The sequence below is a fragment of the Plecotus auritus genome (assembly GCF_963455305.1).
Source record: "Plecotus auritus genome assembly, chromosome: 8".
NCBI classification, from domain to species: domain Eukaryota; kingdom Metazoa; phylum Chordata; class Mammalia; order Chiroptera; family Vespertilionidae; genus Plecotus; species Plecotus auritus.
In genome coordinates, this window is record NC_137782.1 from 113985021 (window position 1) to 114005272 (window position 20252).

The 20252-nt window shown below is 52.5% G+C and overlaps 2 protein-coding genes across 3 annotated transcripts; one reads left to right on the forward strand and one right to left on the reverse strand.

Annotated features, from left to right (window-relative positions):
- Positions 1 to 836: 836 nt before the first annotated feature.
- LOC308255576 (oxaloacetate tautomerase FAHD2A, mitochondrial) lies at positions 837 to 9632 on the forward strand. 2 transcript variants are annotated; one of them, XM_080683207.1, is made up of 8 exons: positions 837 to 993; positions 3401 to 3649; positions 4726 to 4942; positions 7682 to 7741; positions 7929 to 8091; positions 8963 to 9071; positions 9185 to 9272; positions 9420 to 9632. In XM_080683207.1, the coding sequence occupies exons 2-8, from the start codon at positions 3405 to 3407 to the stop codon at positions 9480 to 9482; spliced, it is 945 nt and encodes a 314-aa protein (XP_080539333.1). In that variant the 5' UTR covers positions 837 to 993; positions 3401 to 3404; the 3' UTR covers positions 9483 to 9632. The 2 variants fall into 2 exon arrangements, with proteins under 2 accessions (XP_080539333.1, XP_080539332.1); XM_080683206.1 differs by having other exon boundaries at positions 9185 to 9463.
- Positions 9633 to 9914: 282 nt separating this feature from the next.
- Positions 9915 to 19777, reverse strand: LOC308257374 (glycerol-3-phosphate acyltransferase 2, mitochondrial-like; the record flags this gene model as incomplete). The annotated part of the gene is made up of 21 exons (XM_080686901.1): positions 9915 to 10031; positions 10346 to 10401; positions 10632 to 10697; positions 10788 to 10908; positions 10987 to 11124; positions 11513 to 11590; positions 11719 to 11867; positions 11945 to 12203; positions 12284 to 12354; positions 13052 to 13170; positions 13478 to 13560; positions 13726 to 13845; positions 14182 to 14391; positions 14499 to 14598; positions 14889 to 15022; positions 15457 to 15556; positions 17875 to 18003; positions 18203 to 18307; positions 18718 to 18791; positions 19467 to 19580; positions 19715 to 19777. The coding sequence occupies 21 exons, from the start codon at positions 19775 to 19777 to the stop codon at positions 9915 to 9917; spliced, it is 2406 nt and encodes an 801-aa protein (XP_080543027.1).
- Positions 19778 to 20252: the final 475 nt, after the last annotated feature.

Consider the following 20252-nt stretch of genomic DNA (forward strand, 5'->3'; position numbering starts at 1 on the left):
ACACTTTCCTTGGAGAATGACCAGTGTAAAACTACTCAAATGTAAGTCTAACCATGGTATCCTCTGTAGAACCTCCCCGTGGCCTCCTGTGTGCTAGATAAGACTCCAGACGCCTTCTTGGGACAACTGAAGGCCTTGATTATCTGGCCGTTGATTAAATCTCGGACCTCTTGCCCAGAGCCCCTTTATAGATCCTCATTTGCAAGAGGCCTGGAGAGCTTGGGTTGTAACTGCCTGGCTAAACCACCTCTTCAGGAGAATGCCTGTCCTCTGACGCTGGAGATTTTGCCTCCCACTACCCTGTCCTGAGCCCAACACAGAGCATGTGAAGACAGGGCTGCTGCGGATGGGTGTAAAAGGTTGGACCTGGGGTCAAAAATGGTGGTTCCCCTCCTCACTGCCTGTGTCAGCTTGCGCAAAGCACTTCCAGCCTCAGGTGCCCCATATGTAAAATGGGTGCAATCATCCCTCCTCTCCTCAATAATACGCCAAAGATTTGCCTTTGTCAACCAGCGCGCTATAATTTGGTTTCTTCTACCGCATTTGCCCAACGATGGAAATGGTGCCCTGCTCAGAGGCAGGGACCCGACACAGGGAAGGGAGCGAGGCGCCCAGGCTCAGGGCACAAAACGTCAGGAAGCACTCGCTCTCACTCGCTGCGAGAGAAGGGTGCCTTCCTGCGGGCTCGCGCGGGTACCGCCCAGAGGCCTGCAGGCACCAGCGTAGGCCCGCCCCTCCAGCGTGGGCCCGCCCTCAGCTCGTGACTTCCGGGACAGGACGCAGAGCCCTGCTACTGGCCGTCGTTCTGGACGTCATCCGGAGCGCCGCCTCTGCCCACGTCTTATCCGAGAAGTCGAGGACGTGCTGCAGCGGAGGTTCCCCTGCGGGTCCTAGTCGGTGACACAAGTCTCTTGGCGTCCGCCAACCCCAGCCCCAGCCCCGCAAGCCTGGTCCGATAGCGCAGGGCGCGCTCCCGACCGCCGCCGCGGCCAGGTAGGTCGGGTTCGGGCGGCGTGGGGGCATCCCCCGCGCGAGGCCAGGACTGGATCTCGGGTCGCCACTCGGACCACACCGCCAGGCGCTCGTGAGCGCTCACTGAATGCAGGGGACCTAGCTGAGCATGTAGGGAAACCGAGGGGCTGGTCCGGGCGCAATGCGTGGGGACTAATGGTGGGACGCTGTCCCAGGTACACACTTGTGTGCTATTTCCTCCTCACGTCGCTGCATCCTTTGTCAGGGTTGGACCAAGCTCGGGTTTTGCTGCAGAGGGGGAACCGCTGATGCGCCGGGGCCACATTCTGACTGACACCTTGGCAGGTGACGGCTCCTCTGGAGGCCTCAGTAACCCCTTTCTGTAAAATGGGGCGCACTGTCCGAGGGGATTGTGGTAGGACGAGCTAGAATCTGCATGTGCCGTTCACGTGGGAAGAGCACAGTCAGTCAGTGTGGGCTGGGGTTATCTTGGAGAGCTGGTGAGCAACCAGCCTTATCCCAGAGGTGGCAGGCAGAAGGTGACCAAGTTCCCCTCAGCGTGGCTGAGAGCAGGCAGAGTGGGCATGAGGATCTTTTGGAGGACCCTGCTTCTCACCACAATCTTATGGGCAAAAGTGCCCTAGGCAGGGTGGGCTAAAGCTAAATAATGTTGCTTGCACACCACCTGAACCAAGAACTTCAATGTCACCTGGACATGGATTGAAGTACCAGCTCTTTCCCCTCCTTGGGAACATGGGAAATCCCTTAACCTCTCTAACTCTTAGTTTTTACATCTGTAAAATGGACTAACAATACCTACCTGTCACGATTATCAAAATAAATCAGACATTGTGGATAAAGCACTTAAATGAGACCTGGCATTCAGTGGGAGTGATTACTGTTGTATGTATTTTAGCAGGTGCAGTGTCTGAGCGCACCCACTTTGGACCAACCTTTATCGGTGGCATAGTTGGGCTTATATAAGACAGGAGGGCAGGAGGCTTGAAGCTCCATTTTTCTGGTCAAACTCATTGGCCAGCACAGTAGTTAGTTGAGTTACCTGGGTTTCATGTGTCTCTAACTGAACAAGGCCGACTGAATCATTAGATGAGGACCAGGAGTCTGGGACTAACCTCCACATGCCTGAGCAGAAAGGGCCGAATTTAAAAGCAAGGAGCCAGGTAGCGGAGGGACTGTTTGGAGGTCAGACTTAGATTAGAAACAAAAGAAAAGGGATTTCTCTTTGAGTGAACTGGAACTTGAAACAGGGTCTGAGCCCTGTTGGTACCTAGGTGATTTGAAGAAGGGCACATCCGTGCCCCCTGAGGTTGACAATCACCAAGCTTTCCCAAGTAGTGAAAAGTCAGCCCCTGCTTCAGGCATTTGTTCATTCAACAGAGAATAGCTGAGAGCCTCTGCGTGCCAGGCACAGTGGACTCCACCGTGAGAGAGACAGGCGAGGCCCAAGAGCGGAGAGGAGACAGCCTGGTGAGGCCTGCCTGGGCCCTGCCCTTTGTCTGCAGCCTTTTCCCTCAGGCAGCCTGGGCTCCAGCAGGAAAAACTAAGCATTTACTGTCTGGAGAGGCGGGTGGGGGCAGCTCCTGGAGGGCTGGAGCAGGGGGATTGTGGCTTGGTAATGGGAGCAGTGGGAAGCATTTTAAGTAGGAGGGTAACAATCAAATTGTCATTTAAAGAATTGCTTATGGCAGGTGTGAAGCCATTTTCCCCAGTGGTCATTTGCCTGTGGTGGGCACTACTGTTATCTAATTCCTAGTCCTGCTCATCTTAGCCCAGCCCAGCTCAGCATCACTTCCTCAAGAAACTAGACAAAGCCCTACCCTGGGAAACCAAACCAGCAGGGAGCTCTTTTGCAAGGGAGCAGGATAGCCCAGCTTTCCTTTCTCACCTGTTTTACTGAAGAGCCTTAGAAATCTTATATGACAGCAGCTTCAGTTTATAAAGGGATGATTATCCAAGGTTACAAAACCACTTCGTCACACTGCCTTGGTCACACTTGCAGGACCCTTGATTGTCACAGCAGGAGTCCCATTGCTGAATCCTATCCGTTTTTAACATCAATTTTCCTTTGAGCAGAATGGCAGGGCTGAGTATGTCTGATCTAGACTGTTTGCCTTAGTGGCGCAGGTACAGTGTATGCTTTCAGAAAGCACTGAAGGAACACTGGATTCCCTGGCACCTAGCTCAGGGCCTGACATGAAATAGTTGCTCCTCTAGAAAGGTTTCATTATGTGCATTGAATTGAGCAAAAAAACCACCTTATAAAGCATAGAGGGTGAAATAACTTATAAATCCAGACTACTTCCATGTGGTGTGCCAGAACTTGGGGGCTGGAACTCGAGGAACATTGGGATCCTGATGATGGCTCCCAGCTCCCTCTGTACCCTGTGACCCACTGTTTTCTCCATAGACTGATGCTGTTCTCTGCTAGAAGAAGGCTGCTCACAGCTCTGCTGCAGGCTCAGCGCTGGCCCTTTCAACCCTCCAGAGACATGAGACTGGTGCAGTTCCAGGCACCCCACCTGACCGGACCTCACCTGGGCCTGGAGTCAGGGAATGGTGGAGGGGTCATCAACCTCAATGCCTTTGACCCCACACTGCCCAAGACCATGGTAGAGTTCCTGGAGCAGGGAGAGTCCACTCTCTCAGTGGCGAGAAGGTAAATCAGCAGGCAGTATCACCCTATGTTGGTTGCCCTGGGAAACAGAACCAGCAGGTAGCTCTTTTGCAGGGAAGCAGGGTAGCCTCAGCTTTCCTTTCTCACCTGTTCTCTTAGTAAATAAAGATTCTTAGAAATCTTATCTGACAGCAGCCGCAGTATATAGTGGGGCCCAGGGAGGGTGATTATCCAAAGACCACAAACTCCACTTCATTACAACTTCCCTGGGGGTGAAGTTGCCTGCCCGAGAGGTGTGGGACCAGGGGTCCTAAGTAGCATCTTGAGAAGTTGGAGGAGTGATTGGACTCTTGGCTTCTTAGGGAAAAGAGAATTGCATGGAGGTTTTCTTTAAGATGATTCTTGGGTTTGGGCTAGATTAGATAGTGACTTTCCTGAAGCGGAGGAGCCCTGTGGCATTTGGTCTAAAGGTATTGATGAACAGTAAAGACCACTTTGAGATATCGTTTTACCTATTAAACTGGCAAAAATACAAATGTTTGACAGTACACAGTGTTGGTAAGAGTATGTTTCCCAAAATTCATGTTCTCCCAAGATTGGAACCTACTTCCGTATCTGTCAATAAGGGAATTGAGTGTGCCTCTATAGTGCAGTAGTACGTAGCCATAATAAACTGTTAAGGCTAGATCTTTAAAATATATCTATATTTTTAGTAAGGTGTATATAGTGTGCTATCATTAGTTTAAAATGACAAGAGGAGAATAATAGAATAGCTGTGAAGAGCTGCATAGGACACTGTATCTCCAAGGCTACAGCAGGGTGACTAGGAGAAAGGGTAGAAGAAAGACCTCAGTTACTCCCATCTGCACCTTCTGAATTCCTTTACATGGACGTGTATTACCTGAAGGGGGAAAGGAAATCCACAATGGATAAATATTAAACTATGCTCTGATGTCACAGGACAATAGCTGGCCTTGATTTTCACACTGACTTTGATGGTTGATAGATCTAAAACATATAAACAGCAAAACTTGCAGCTGCTGTGGGATCTCCCCAGCATGCCCAGGACTGCCAGCTTGCTCCCATCCAGCCCCTCTCTCCTGCTCTGGTCTCTGCAGAGCCCTGGCTGCCCAATTGCCAGTCTTACCACGGTCAGAGGTGACCTTCCTGGCTCCAGTCACACGGCCAGACAAGGTGGTGTGTGTGGGCATGAATTATGTGGACCACTGCAAGGAACAGAACGTGCCCGTGCCCAAGGAGCCCATCATCTTCAGCAAGTTTGCCAGCTCCATCGTGGGGCCCTACGATGAGGTCATCCTCCCACCTGAGAGCCAGGTCGGTGCCTCCCCATGGCCCTCTCAAGTTACTGGGGCCCATCACAGAGGCGCAGCACCCAGCGTACAGGAGCCACCTATAGTGCATTAAACAGAAACTACAGGGGATTATAGAGTAATAAGACTGGCCTCAGGAAAAAAAATTAATAGAAGAGAACTTTCCGTTATTTCTATTTGGATTACAAAAGTAATATACTTTCATCATAGGCACTCATAAAATTCAGCATGCACCTTCTAAGAATAAGGACAATGTCCTACATGACCATAATACCTTTATCACAACCAAGAATATTATCATGAATAACCTCTGATACGAAGTCCAGCTGGGAAGTGACTTTCAATTTGGGTACTGTTTTGTTGTTTGCTGACCCAGGATCAAACAAGGTCACACATTGCATTTGGTTATGTCTCTTTGGGACCTGTAATCTACAGATCCACAGGAATCCATGGACTTTTTCTCCAAGGGCCAGTTAGTAAATATTAGAGTTTGAATGCCAGTAGTGTCTGTTGCAACAGTTCAACTTTGCCACTGCAGTGTGAACAGAGTCATGGCTGATACATAAATGAATAAATGTGGCTGTGTTCCAGGAAAGCTTTATCTACAGAAACAGGCAGCAACCTGGATTCACCCACAGGCCATACTTTGCTGACCTCTATCTCTGCCCAACAGCCTACTGCCGTTTTCTTTCCTTTAAAAAAAAAAAAAAAAAAAAAAAAAATATATATATATATATATATATATATATATATATATATATATATATATGTTTTTATTGATTTCAGAGAGGAAGGGAGAGGGAGAGATAGATAGGAACATCAATGATGAGAGACTTATTGATCAGCCGCCTCCTGTACATCCTCCACTGGGGATTGAGCCTGCAACCTGGGCATCAAACCGGGATTTCTTTGTTCATAGGTGAACGCTCAACCACTGAGCCACCCTGGCCGAGCCTGTTTTCTATCTGTTGTGACACAAGTTGTCTCACCATGTCCCACGGTCTGGACTTGTCTGATTGTGTCTTCATGATCAGATCTAGGTTAAACATTTTTGTCAAGAGTTCTACACAAGTATCTCAGTCCATTTGGGCTACCATAACAAAATATACTGGGTGGCTTATAAACAGACATTTATTTTTCACAGTTCTGGAGATTGGAAGTGCAAGATCAAGGCACTGATAAATTTGGTGTCTGGGAAGGCCACTTCCTGGTTCCTAGATGTCTTTCCCTGTGCTCTCACATGTAAAAAGGGACAGGGAGCTCTCTGGGGTCTCTTTTATAAAGGCATAATCCTCCTTACGGGGGCTCTGCCCTCATGACAATCACCTTCCAAAGACCCCACCTCCGAATACCATCACATTGAGGGGTAGGTTTCAAGACATGAATTTAGAGGGACACAAACATGCAGTCTATAGCACAGATGTTGTGTCCTCACACTGCGTCCCACTGGGAGACTCCTGTCAGGTGCTTAAAGTTTGATCACTTGGTTTACTGGCTGTTCATTAGACCTCTCCATTGTAAAGGTGCATTTCTGTAGTTGTTTGAGACCATGGGACTATCTTATTGCCCCACTGTTTTCATCTGAAGATTCCCTGGTCATCCTTACCTTACTCTATTGTACTGGGGGTTAGAAAAATGTGATTTTTCACCATGTCTTCTATTCTTTATTAGCTGGCATTCTGTGAACAAGAGGTGCTTTTTACTCCATTACTTTAGTATCATGAATTTCTGATTTTTGTTTTTAGCCAACATGTTGTAATCCATCACTTACAGTTCATTTTACATGCAAATGATCTATTTGGCCAGTTGGGGGTTCAAGTTGGCCTGCAGCTCCATCACTTTTTGAGCACTTACTTTCTGTCTAAGATAGCACAGGCTTATTAGTATATTAGACCTGGAATTAGCCATTTCCCCAAGGAACCTGGTTCTTTCTAGTGGGGTGCAATGCTAGAGATCAAAGTCAGTGTCAGGTATACTCATAGTAGCTCAGGACCATTCAAAAGAGCAGCCAGTTTAAAACGTTAGATTGTTTCTTTTTTGTGGCACTTTGCTAAAATGGGAAAGGCTGATTATGTTTTCATTTTCTGTGGCCTGTGTATTTTTGGTAATTGTTTATTCAAGCCTTTTGCCCACCTTTATTTTGGCTTGATCTTTTTATCATTTAAATGAGTTAATGCATTAAAGCACTAGAATGGTGCCTGGCACACAGTAGGATTAGCTATTATTACTTGGTATCCATCCTTTTTGGGCAGTATTAAGAGTGACTTTTTAAAAATATATGTATTTTTATTGATTTCAGAGAAGGGAGAGGGAAAGAGATAGAAACATCAATGATGAGAGATAATCATTGATTGGCAGCTTCCTGCATGTCCCCCACTGGGGATCGAGCCCACAATTCAGGCATAGGGCCTGACCATGAATCAAACCGTGACCTCCTGGTTCATAGGTCAACGCTCAACCACTGAGCCACACCAGCCAGGCAAGAGTGACTTATAAATTCAGTCCCCAGACCAGTGTTGCTCCTCTAGTCACCATGGGAACTGTACCTGCATCAGTGATGCTGCCTGCTGTTGCCCAAGGTTTATGGGTGTACAAATCATGCCCCCTGCCACTCTGGTTCATTTTGACTGTGGGCCAGCAGTTGACCCCACTGGTGGGGGCCCAGACCCCGAGATATGCGTGCAGCCCCTCAGCACTGGGAGAGGCCCAGGGTCAGGCGGTTTATGCTCCTTTCCCACTGCAGGAGGTGGACTGGGAAGTGGAGCTGGCCGTGGTCATTGGGAAGAAAGGCAAGCACATCAAGGTGAGGTTGAGTGGTTGGTACCCACTATCCCTGGCCTTAGGAAGCGGTCGGCTTGGGCACCTGCTTTGTTCCTTGCCTAACACTTTTGGTGAGCTCTGGCTACTAGCGTGGGATAAAGGTTTTGTTATGGGGGCTGGTGTCACTGTTTACCTAATCTCTAATCTGGCCAAATCCCCTGCCCCCATAGGCCACAGATGCCATGGCTTATGTGGCTGGCTTCACTGTGGCACATGACGTAAGTGCTCGTGACTGGCAAATGAGACGCAATGGAAGGCAGTGGCTGCTGGGAAAAACCTTTGACACTTTCTGCCCCCTGGGTCCTGCTTTGGTGACCAAGGACAGTATAGCAGGTAGGTCTCTGACAGTGCCTATGATGACGCATCTTGCTCTGCTCAGATATGTCAGAGCAAAGAAATAGCAACGCTCAGGAAGTGGGAGTGTCGGGACCGTTCAATGTGGAACCCCCACTCCCCAGCTGCCTTTCACTGATTCCCTACAGAGCAAGTCTCAACCTGGGCTCAGTGGGCCTTCTTCCACATCCCCTCACCCTCTAGAGGACCACAGCCACAGAGATGGTAAATCTGCATTCGCCAAGTGAATTATAGGAAACAGTGTTTCCCTCATGGTGGTTAAGCTCTCTCTAGCTGCCATCTGGGAGCCTTTTGATTGGAAGGAAGCAAAGCTGGCCCTTGAGCATCACAGAAAATAGCTGTCACAAAGCCCATGCATTTTCCTGTCAGGGAGACAGAAGACCAACAGGACCTTGCCCAGCCACTGTGGCTACCAGTAGCAAGGGCACCAGGTGCCAGGAAGAAAGACCATGATGCAAAGGGCAAAGCATGGCCATTTGGGTTGGGGTGTGTGTCCAGGGGGTTTAGCCGTCAATCAACAGTGAAGTTAGATTGTGTTGTGGCTGCTCTAAGAGGGTGTGTTTGTGAATGTGTGAAACAAAAGTTAAGATAAAAATGTGGTTAGCCAGGACACTTACTGGTGAGCCACCACCTGCCAGTCAGGTGCCGGAGGTTCACTGCCCTGCTCCTGCAGTTTCCTTTTTGCATTACAGGTGCCGAGTCTATTATTGTCAGTCTTTGCTGTGGATAGACGTCCATCTTTTAAGGCAAAATTGCCTTTTTTTTCCTCACCCTGGAGGGTCTGGGACACATCCAGGTGGGATTGAGGAAAAGCAGGAAGAGGTCCAAGGTGGTGTTTTATGCATTTCAGATCCACACAACTTAAAGATCTGCTGCCGGGTGAATGGGGAGGTGGTCCAGAGCAGCAACACCAATCAGATGGTATTTAAGACAGAAGAGCTGATAGCCTGGGTCTCCCAGTAAGTGAAATGAAGCCCTGCCCTACACAGCTACCTGCAGCTGAGCTGAGCCCTCCATCCCTGGCTATGGCCCCTCAGCCCCTGGTCTCATCTGGCCCTTTTGCTTGCCCCAGGTTCGTCACCCTTTACCCCGGGGACGTCATTTTGACGGGTACCCCCCCAGGTGTTGGTGTATTCAGGAAACCTCCTGTCTTTCTCAAGGTAGGTTGGCTAAAAGGAGGAAAGGGAGAAGGACCCAGAGGCTTGACAGGCATGGCTCAGGCTTGAGAAACCCAGGCCTGTGTATGTATGTGTAGATTTGTGTGTGTCAGACTAAGGTCTGACAACCTGGCAACCACTCCATTGCAGAAGGGCGATGAAGTCCAGTGTGAGATTGAAGAATTGGGTGTCATCATCAACAAGGTGGTGTGATGGCTCCTGCTGAAGGTCCTGGACTTAAGATAAGAGGCAGGCATCCACTCTCACTGTACCGGGCAAGGCCCAGTGCTTGCCCCCTTAAGGCTCCTCATCTAGGTAGAGGGGGGCATCTCTCCTCTTCAATAAACTTCTCAGACTAAGTCAGTAGCTTGGCTTCTGCCTGTCTTTTACGGTTTGTTTCAGGGAGCAAGATAGAAATTGCCATGGGGTGGGGAAGGAGAGAAGACACTACATACCCCAAAACACACTGCTGGGCTTGGAAAGAGGACTTGTCCAGTCCAGTCCTCTCGTTTATCACACCAAAGGATGGAGAAAGCAAGAGGCAGCGAGAGACAATCAAACCTCAATGATTTTATGGGCAGCTTCTGGCTCCAGGGCTTGGTGTGTTCTGGGGCTAAGAAGTCAGCACAGGCTTAATCCACAGTTCTAGCCACAAATGAATTGCTGGATGAACTGTTCCAGCTTCTCCTGATTGTCCTGGCTGGCAAATGTAGGGGACAGATGGAGCATGGGGCCTGCAGGGCTGGGCGTCTGCTGCAGCACCTATACCATGGAGAAAGAGTGTGAACACTCACCATGGGGAAACCTGCAGTGAGACCTCTGGCCCCTTAGGCCATAGGGTTTGAACACAATGCAGCCTCTTACACCATCCCCATTACCCCACCTAGAAGTAGAATAAAGAGGTAGTCTGGGAGACCAAGGACAGGGAAACCATCCCATCTCCAACTCCTGTCACACCTGTTCTTGGGAGACACTAGGGAAGACCCAGGGTGGGCATAGGTGGGCTTCCCTGAGCAGCTCTATCAAGATGGAGGCAAGGGAAATAGGAGAAAGAGGGAGAGACTGGCCCCGCTCACCCCCAAGTCTCTGAAGGTCCAGACAGCTTTGATGGCGAGACTTGGGTCCGCACACTCTGATGGAAGAAAGAAGCTGAGCTCTAGTGGGTACAGAGAGATTCTGGCATAGGATTCTCTTCCTCTTGTCGAAAGAAGGAACCACCCAAGGCAGGGCTCAGACTGCACCTAAAGGCCTTTCTACTCTGTAGCCCTCCTTCCTGGAGTGGGGCTGTCACTGCCCAGTAGAGGGCAGCAACCACCAGCAAGCCCCTGCCTCCTGGGCGCCACCTGGCTGCTTAGGGCTCACCGAAGAACCCGTCCTCCTGGGCAGTGGCCTGCAAGAACTGGAACAGCTGCTCCACGTAGCCCGACACTGTGGGGCAGAGGAGACTTAGGCCTGGCACAGGCACAGCCTAAGCTCTCAGCCCCTCCCTAAGGATGTCCAGGAGAGTTTGGGCCTCACCCGTGTCAGGCAGCTGGCCCTGGTGGAGAAAGGTGGCAGCCTGTGCGAAGGCCTTGAGCAGTGGGTTAAGCAGGCGGCACAGGAAGAGGAAGAAGTCGGGGCAGCGAGACTGCTGACTGAGCTGGAGGGGGACAGGCCAGGTCAGGGCAGCTCCCACTGTCTCCCCTGCCTCCTTCCCCGATGGCTTCTCCCAACGTACCCTGAAGTACCGGCCCTCAGCCTCCTCGAAGTCGTCACTGTCACTGTCACTATCAGTAAAGTCCCCACTCGGTTTCCACAGCAGCTTGGCCCTCAAACGCCGTCGCCCTGTGTCACAAGCCTGCCGGGAGCCTGGGGTCTGGGAGCCGGAGGAGCCATTGGTCTCTGTCAGGCTGGCCAAGATCCAGCCCTGAGCCCCCAGATCAGGTACATGGCAGACCAGGCACGTGGAGGAAAAACCAGTAAAAGCAGACCTAAGGGAACTTGGGAGGCCTCTTGGGGCCACACAAGACCTGCTGAGCCAACTTGCAGGGTGAGAGGAATAGGCACCCACCCTCAAGGTCCACAACCCTGTAGATAAAAAATGTGGGGGCAGGAGGAGTGCAGAGACCCTCAGCGGTACAACTGTGCAACCCTGTCATGATAGCTACATGGGCCCAGGGCTGGTATGGTCCACCAAGTCCCAAGGCACAGAATGGCAGAGGCAGGGCCCAGGCAGGGGCTGTGTCTTCAGTGGCCCTGCCTACCTCCTCAGCAACCAGAAGCCCACACTGGATGAGACGGTCCAGCACCTCCTGACAGTAGCAGTAGGAAGACTGGCAAGGCTGGGGAGAAAGGCATCCAGGTAGCTTCAGGAGAGCCAGAAAGGGCTTAAGGGCAGGGGTGGGGCAGGCACAGCCCCTCCTATAACTGAAGGGGTGCCAGGCCCGAGTGGGTCAGTGGGAGGCCTGACCTGCAGCAGCAGCATGTCCTGTGGCAGCAAGTGCAGCAGCAGCAGGACCTGGCGGTACAGCTCATTCTGGCTCAGCAGCTCGATGCCCTGCAGCTCCCAAGGCCCCTCTGGTGGCACTTTGCTTGCCAGCAATGCCCGAACTGCACAGGCTGGGGAGGGGGCCAGTGAGGAAGAAAGCCATCCCCTAATCTGACACCCCATCCATCCCTGAGCCCGCAGGACTCACCACCCAGGGCCTCGCTCAGGAAGGCAGGCAGCAGCTGGGCGCTCAGGCGTGCCAAGTGCATGAGGCCTGGGCCGGGCCGAGTGACCACCAGCAAGTCCCCCTGGTGGATGCGCAGCAGAGCCACGTGTGCCCGCAGCAGGCTCAGCGTGTGCCGCACCAGGCACTGCAGCTGACCTGAGAAGCCCACGTCAAAGCCACGCAGCAGGGTTTCCTCTGTCAGCCAGGAGAACTCCCCCAGGAGCTGCGACAGGTACACACCCTGGTGGGCAGTACCAGGGCTGAGCAGCAAGGTCACATCCCTTCCCCAGCCAACCCCCATCTTCCCGTCATACTGCCTACCTTCTGATGCTTAAACAGCAGCAGCGTCGCCATAATGGCTGTGCTCATCACCGCAGAGCTTGCCACGCTGGCTGTAGCCGGGGGTGGGGGATGCTGGTCAGGGGCTTAGGTCCAGCAGCCGGTTCCATCACCCAATGTTTGGGCCAAGAACAGTCCTCCCCTGCTTCCCTGACAGCAGCCCGCCTCCCCAACAACTCTACCCCAGGGAGTTGTGGGCCACCCTCCCTGCCGGGTGCTTGGGGACCACCTTCCCAGTGGAGAACTAGCATTTACTAAATGTATACTGAGACAGGCAGGGAGCCCAGGGACCTTCCCTGCCTATAGGCCTACCCACCAACCCACAGTCTCTGCCACAGAGGGGCACCTAAGAAGACAGTAGTAATGACTATTTTATTAAGAGTCCCTCTGTGCCAGGCACTGTGTTAAGTCCCTCATGCATTATTCCAGTCAGTCACCCATTTATAGTACAGATCAGAGAGGTGAAGTGGTGATCTTGAGACAGGGCCAGGGTGACCTTGGATCCAGGCATCTGCCCTCTGAACAACCCATACTCTGCAGTTCAGGCAGCCATCTGTGTGCACTCACTAGGGGCTCCCTCATGTTCTCCCTGGTTGCCTCACTCCTCCTCACATAACCCAAGTGGGCCGCACATGAGGGAGGGTCAGGTACAGAAACCCACTTGGAATGGAGGGCCCCTAAAACCTGCTGACCCAGAGAGAAGGAACAGTGCAGGACCCTCCTCAAATGCCCAGACCTAGTTCCCCTCACCATTCAGGATGTGACGACTCAGCCTCCTGACCAGAAGCTGGTCTTCTTCCTTGAGGGCCAGAAGGGGCCCAGTTATTGGGGTCCACTCCTGCTCCTTCTCAGTGTCTGGGACAACAGTACTGGGATAGAGACAGATCACAGGATGAAGGGAGCCAACCTAAAGACAGTCTTGGGGAAACCCAGAGCTTTCTCAAAAAAGGGTGTTTCCCCAGCCCAGCCCCAGGGCAGGGATGGCTCCCCAGCCCTTTCCAGACCCTGCCATTTCCCACCCTGAGATTAGAGGTAAGGAGGGGTGTCAGGCTCTGTTCTAGATGATGCAGAATATCTGATGAGAGGAGGCTGGAGTTGGTGATGTCTATGGGTATGTGTTGAAGGACTGCTTGCTGTGCCCCCGAGATCCACACCTTCCCCTGCCGCTACCCCTACCTTTGGCCCAGCACAATGGGCTGCAGCAGTTGCTCCATGGTCTGCCTGCTGCCCCAGCAGCTTCTCGAATTGGTGGTGTATTCCTGCCCAGAACATGACTCTCAGGTGGCCTACCTGCCCACCAGAACACCTGCACACAGTCCACGGAGGTAGGCGAAACTATCCCTATAGTGGCTCTGAGGGCTAAGCTGCCAGAAGCCCCATGGCAGACCACAGATCATCCCAATTTTGCCCAACAGACATCATACCTGCAGGGAGAAAGGCTGGGCCAGGTGCACACGGGCACAGACCTGGGGGCCGCAGCACCAGCCTCGCAGGCTACGTAGGACAGCCAGAGCTCCTGTCCACAGCCCCAGTGGGGCCGGGGCCTGCAGGAAGGAAGGGGCTAAGGGAGCTGGCTCACCTGGAGCAATGCTCTCTGCTCAACTTTATCTTGCAAACTGGTACATGACCATGACCTCTCCAAGCTCATGTTCTCATCCATGAAACACGAGAAATCCCTCCCTAGTGGAGTCTTTTGAGGATGAAACAGAGGATTTCTGTATCAGCCGGGGTAGGCGCCACAGGATGACTGTAGGGGGATAATTCCTTTGCACCTCCCTGACCCTCACCCTGAGGGGCACTCAGCCACAGGACATAATACATTGTGCCTCCTCTCTGGAGTTGGTGTCCACTTGGAGTTCCAAGTGGCAGGAGGGTCTCACATGGTATGTATCACATACATCTGGAACCAGGTCATAGGTGATGGCCACCGGCACCAGCATAGCATCTTGGACAACACCCATCTGGACCGCCTGCACCACCAGTCCCAGCCAGGCCTGGCCCAGGGCCGACAGCCAAGGTCCCTGGGTCCCAGGGAGCTCTTCCAGGAAGATAAGCAGGGGCTGCCCACTGACCAGCAGCTGCTCCACAACCTGGAAGGGGTGGGGAGGTGGTAGCAGAGGCAGGTGTCAAGGCCAGAGCAGCAATAGGCACTGATACCCTGGCCTGGGCCCCAAACAAAACCACTGGGGGCACTCACCGCTTGGACCACAGCCCTTGCAAGAACCCCTTCGGAGCTGTCCAGGGAGAGGTTGGCCTCTGGGGGCAGGAAAAGCGCCCCAAGCTTCCTCAGCAGAGCTCTGTGGGGCACAAGGCAGACAGAGTCTGATGAAGGAAGGGGCTCAGGAGATGAAACCAAGCAGAAGGCTAGGAAGAGCCTCAGCCCTCCCAGGGCAGCCTAGGTCCTGTCTGAACATGCTGAAGCCAGGCACGGCCCCAGAAACCATAGCTGACCATCTGAGCCCACAGGCTGAACCGGTAGAAGGTTGTGAGCAAAGAGGCCAAGAAGAGGGCCTGGGGGGAGCTGCTGCCAGCACATCCCATCCACATCCCCACAGCCCATGCATGTCTGGGGGCGCAAAGCTTTTACCTGAGAATGGGTGAGCAGGCACATGGGTCCCAAGCCACACGGACCACGCCCAAGCCCTGGGAAAGCAGGACAAAGGGCAGCAGGATCCCATCCACGAGTGACTTGTGGGTAGAAAGGAGGACGAGCGGCGAGCCCTGCTTGGGGAGAGCCAGAGGGAAGTGCCAACCTACCTCCACCCTGATGATGCAGGGAGCTGAAACTAGCCACAGAGTGACAAAGGGTTCAGCTGGGTAGTTCTTCCTTGGAGCACATTTCCCAAAAGAAGAGGAGCTCTGTCGACAACTTTTAAGAGAACGCACTGATGTAATGATTGTTAAGACCATGATGAAAAGTTATAAGAGGAAGCCCCCTGGGAGCAGAGCTTGAGACACGAAGAGATGGCCATCAAAGAGCAACGGAGGTAGGTGAGGCTATCCCTGCAGTGGCTCTGAGGTTCAAGCTGCCAGAAGCCCCATGTATCCAAAAACTCTGTATCCAAAACACCAGGCAGTGGGGCTGGTCCTGACTAAGGGCTCAGCCTAGCTCTGCTCCTGCCATCCCATCCCATCCCATTGTGGGGAGGGCTTACCGTCTGGGCGGCCTTGTGGACCATCTTCATGTGGCCCTTGTGGAGCTGCACATTCAGGAAGAGGCAGTTCAGGAACCGCAGAACCACCCAGCTGAACAGCCTGGAGAGCAGCGAGGCCCAGTCTGAGGTGTGGCGCGCACTGCCCATGACACAGGGCCCTTCACATCTCAGAAGGCCTCCAATACTGTCCCCACTTTACAGAAGAGGAAAGTGAGGCTCAGAGAGATTACAGAAACTGCTGAGTGGTAGAGAAAGCTAAGAAGAACTGGACTGGCAGGTGGGCCCACAGCCCATGCCTGTGAGATGCTGACACTCCCCCAGGAAGACTTCATGGTGCAGCTGCTTCACATCAGCTTCAGAGCATCTCCCTGCCCCAGTTTACCCCAAAGGAGATTAGAGAACTAAGACTCACTCCAGGCATAGCCTAGCCGGCTCTTTGCAAACTGCTGGGAAACTGAAATAAAAGGGAGGAGTTTGTGATATGAGAAGGAAAAGGGATAGTTGAAGGGGACTGGCTTACTGAAATAAAAGGGAGGAGTTTGTGATATGAGAAGGAAAAGGGATAGTTGAAGGGGACTGGCTTAAAATGAGGGTGTAAGCATAGCCTGAAGATGTGGTGGACAAGCATCATGTCCTCATCTGATGCCACGAGATGGAGCAACAACTGACAGCAGGTCAGGCTGAGAAAGACAGTCTGGATCGGAGCCTGTGCCCCTTGCAGAACTGTACTCAGAAGGAAGCAAGGCCACACAGTGTGTTCTTCTCTATCAATGTTTGGCTGCTCAGTACAGAGAAGGCAGGTACCTGGGTTCAAACAGAAGTGATTGTGCCCAGTGACTCCTTCACAGGAGCCCTATCATCATGAGGAGCCCTGGAATTGAAGCTGCACCAGGAGCAGCTGATAGTATAAAGTTGGCCAGGTCAGGGGACTGGACATCTCAACAAAGTCAAAAGAATTTTCATGTGGAGGGCTGGTCACAGTCACCAACCTCCTCTACTTTCTATTCTTGCTCAATTAACTTTTCAGTTCTGTCAGGACAGCTGAGTATGACACACACTTCCCTGCACCCCCTTTCCCTCCATAACTCATTCATCTCCTGGCTTTAACTTTAACCATCATCCGTGTGCTAAAGCTTTGTGCATGTACATCCCTGGTCTCAGCCCTCTTCTGAGCTCCAGACTCACATAAACAAATGCCTCCACCAGCATGTCAGGTATCTGAAACTCTGTATCCAAAACATCCTTTGTGGGCCAAACTCACTCCTCCAAAACCCACACCCTCCATCCACACCACCAGGTACTTGGCCAGAAAATGGATCTCCCATGAGTTCTCCCCTTTCCCTCACTGTCCCACCCTGACCTCCAATCCATCACTGAGTCCTGTTAGTTTCAGATTGGTCTCTCAGTCCATTTTCCAACATCTACTATCACCTCTTAATCCAAGCCATCACCATGTCTCACCTGGACTAACAAAACAGCTTCCTAGACAGTTTTCTGATCTTTATTCTTGATCTCAATTAATCCTGTTGTCATTCCCTACTTTCCATTAGTTGTCACTGCACTTAGAAATCAAATACAAACTTCCTGTATGGCCCTATGTATCTGGTCCCTTCTACCTCTGATTTCATCTTCAACAGCTCACTGCCAGCTTCCAGCTACCACAGCTTCATGAGCAATCCCGGCCCTTTTCTGTGGCCACAGGTCATGCTCTTCCCTCTAGTGGGACTATTCCTCCCATTCTTGCATCCCTTCCTCCAAGGCTGGCTCCCTTTCCCCCTTTCATGCCTGGCTTACAGGTCTCTTATGCCCTCTAGGTTCTCTGAGCCCCAGCACTTATCCTGTTCTTGCAGCCATATGTATCTCTGTTCACTCTGACATGTGTACCCCTTCATTCCCCCTGGAACAACACTGTATCTAAAAGGAGCCCAGACTGTGCAAATGAATGTGAGAGGGAGCAGGTGATGACAGCAGGATGAATTCAGGAGGGAGCATGGAGGCCTATAAGATGGGGGAACCAGTCACCATTGCCTGTCTCCCTCTCTCCACAAGAATATGACCTGGGAAGAGGTGAAAAGTTGGAGGTGGGTACTGGAATCTGGGCCACAACCAGAGGCTCCTGATCCCAAAATTCCCAACCCAGGACATGCAACACCCAGGCCAGCAGTGTTGAGAAACTGGGCTAGAATCTGGGAGCTGGCTCAGATCAAAGCCCCATCCAATATCTAACTGGTCCCACCACGGAGCGAGCTGTCCTCAAAAGGCCTGTGTCCAGATCAGGGGCTCCCTCAGGCCCCCTGATAAACATACCATTTGGCTCCCCAGTGGGGGAAGCCAGTCCTTCCCCAAGCCCAGTCAACACTCACTCTCCAAAAGGGCAGAGGCCTAGCCTAGGGACCAAATGTCCCTCAGCACAGTTACCTGAGCAGGAAGGGGCGGGGTGGGGCCTGGATGTGACCCAGGATGCGCTGTACCTCTTTCTTCACAGGGCTGGGCACCTGGCCTTCCCCAGCTCCTCCTGGAGCCCTCCCTGAGATGACATCCTGTACCCTATGGTGTGAAGGGTGTGGTTTCAGGCTGGGGCATGCCTAAGGTCCCTCAGGTCACTTCCCTCAGCCCCAGGGCATAGCTTCAGACCTAGGCAAAGCTAATATTCTAGAAGTCAGCCCTCTCAACCATCCCTGCCTAGAGGTGTCATCCCTTCAAGGATCCCAGTAGTGGCAGCCCGACCCCAGTCCCTGCTCCTCACCCAGTGCTTTCCATGACTTTCTGTGAGGCATCCCAACAGGGGGGTATGTGCTGCTCCAGGGACCACAAGAAATAGCAGAGCCTCCGAACCAGCCAGCCCCGAAACCTGAACACAGCCCCAGAAGCAAGGGGAAGATCTTTCAGAGGGCTTACCTCCCACTAAGGCCCACAGAGGGTAGTCCATCAGGAAAGAATCACACCCAGTCCCATGGCCAGGGAACACCTGAGTTTGGCTTATCACAGAGCAGGATAAGGAAACACCTGCCCATCTGTGCCCCATTCCCACCTACTCCCCACTGAGTGAAGTACAGGTTCAGGGCCTGACACATAGTGGGCAGCCCATAAATACTAACAGAAGGAACCACAGATGTTTCCACAGTTCCCTGCCTTTCCTGCCTGTGGGTATGGAGCAAAGGGTAGGGCTCTTCTTTCCCAGTGGATGAAGAAAATGACACCACAAGCAGGGCCCTAGCAGTCCCACACCTCAGGGCCCTGCCCACCCCTGGCTTTGATTACCTGGTGTTCTCCTCCTTTACCAGGATCACATTGCAGAAGCCCAGATCCATTATGCTTCTGTGGAAGAGGGACTCCTGCCCAAGAGGGGCAGGGATGGCATGTCTTTGGGGGGCCTTCGCAAACCGGCAAAGGAAAGCCCCTGCTCTGTCTTCTGCAGTCTCTGCCTGATGGACTATCATGTCTACCAGAAAACAGGACTGTAGTACAGCATTTCCCAAAAGATCCTGAAGTTCACTCAGGAAAAAGGGTTCTGCGGTCAAAGCGGAAGGGCTGTATTCTCTACAGCAGCGCCCTCCTGCAGAGTGGCATATTCAAGCCTCTGAGAAGGTCTCTCGTCTACCGCAGAGAACATTCACGTAGCCTGGATCTCCACCAGAATTGTGGGTTCCATAAGCACCAGCACATGAGGCGTGGACCCACAGTAGGACTTCAAGCCTGTGCTGAGTGCTGGGTGACTCTAAGTGGGAAGGTCCCCCAAATTGAACAACAGGACTGTGCAGGCATGGTCAGATCCTAGCTCTCTGACCACACCCTATCCTCTCAGGTGCCTCGGCACTTCCCCACCCAACTCTTCCAGGCCTGTGAGCCAGCCTCAGGCCAATAACACAACCAGTACCAGTGCTTCCATTCCCCTCTAAGACAAGAACAAAGGCATGGGCAGGGAGGTGCCAAACCTGGAAGGACATAAGGGAACTACAACCAAGCTACCTCAAGCTCCCCAGGCTGGGGCCCAGCCCTACACTACTCACCCAGCTCTTGGGGGTGCAGGTCTGGCAGCAGCGACCCACAAAGGGGCGATATTTCCCAAGGAATGGGGTGACAGCCTCCAGCTTCATTCCCAAGCCTGAGGTCCACGGGCTAGTCTGGAAAGTGGCCACAGGGAGAGGTGAAAAGACTCAAAGTCCTTGGCAGAAGGAGGGAGGCTCTAAGAGTGAGGTGCACAGGAGGGGAGGGGAGAGGGCATAAGGTGTTCTGGGAATGGAAGGGGCCATACTACCTCTCGGCCATTCTGACTACTGCTCTGCTGAGTTCGGAGTCTGGTTCCCAACATGGTGTCCATGGGGGGTTAGGGGGACTGTAAGATCTGAGAACCAGCCACTTCTGCCTCTCTTCCTCTCACCACAGCAAACTGACCTGGGGAGAGATGGAAGGATAGAGGGGGTACTAGAGTCTGAGCCACAACCTGGAAGTCCTGAGGTGACCACCAAATTTCCATCCTTGGGATAGAAAGACAACATCCAGGCCAGCAGTGGTGAGAAACTGGCTGGAAGCTGACTTAGACCAAAGCCATGCCCTTTACTCTACTGGTCTCACCACAGAGCCAGCTTTCCTCAAAAAGTCTCAGTGTCCAGATCAGGGGCAACCTGAGAGTTAACATATGGAGGCCAGTTGTCTTACCATCAACACCCACCCTGCCATATCCCAGCACAGATGAGGGCTATACTGGAGATTCAGACCCCTTCTGTGCAGAGGGAAAGAACAAGGCGGGGCTGGCAGGAAGGAGTTATGAGACTGCTGAAGAGGAAAGAACCATG

Coding starts and splice junctions, on each gene's coding strand:
- LOC308255576 (XM_080683206.1), top strand. CDS start 3,405: ATGCTGTTCTCTGCTAGAAGAAGGCTGCTCACAGCTCTGCTGCAGGCT. Junction 3,650..4,725: donor ACTCTCTCAGTGGCGAGAAG/GTAAATCAGCAG, acceptor TGGTCTCTGCAG/AGCCCTGGCTGCCCAATTGC. Junction 9,072..9,184: donor CTGATAGCCTGGGTCTCCCA/GTAAGTGAAATG, acceptor TGCTTGCCCCAG/GTTCGTCACCCTTTACCCCG.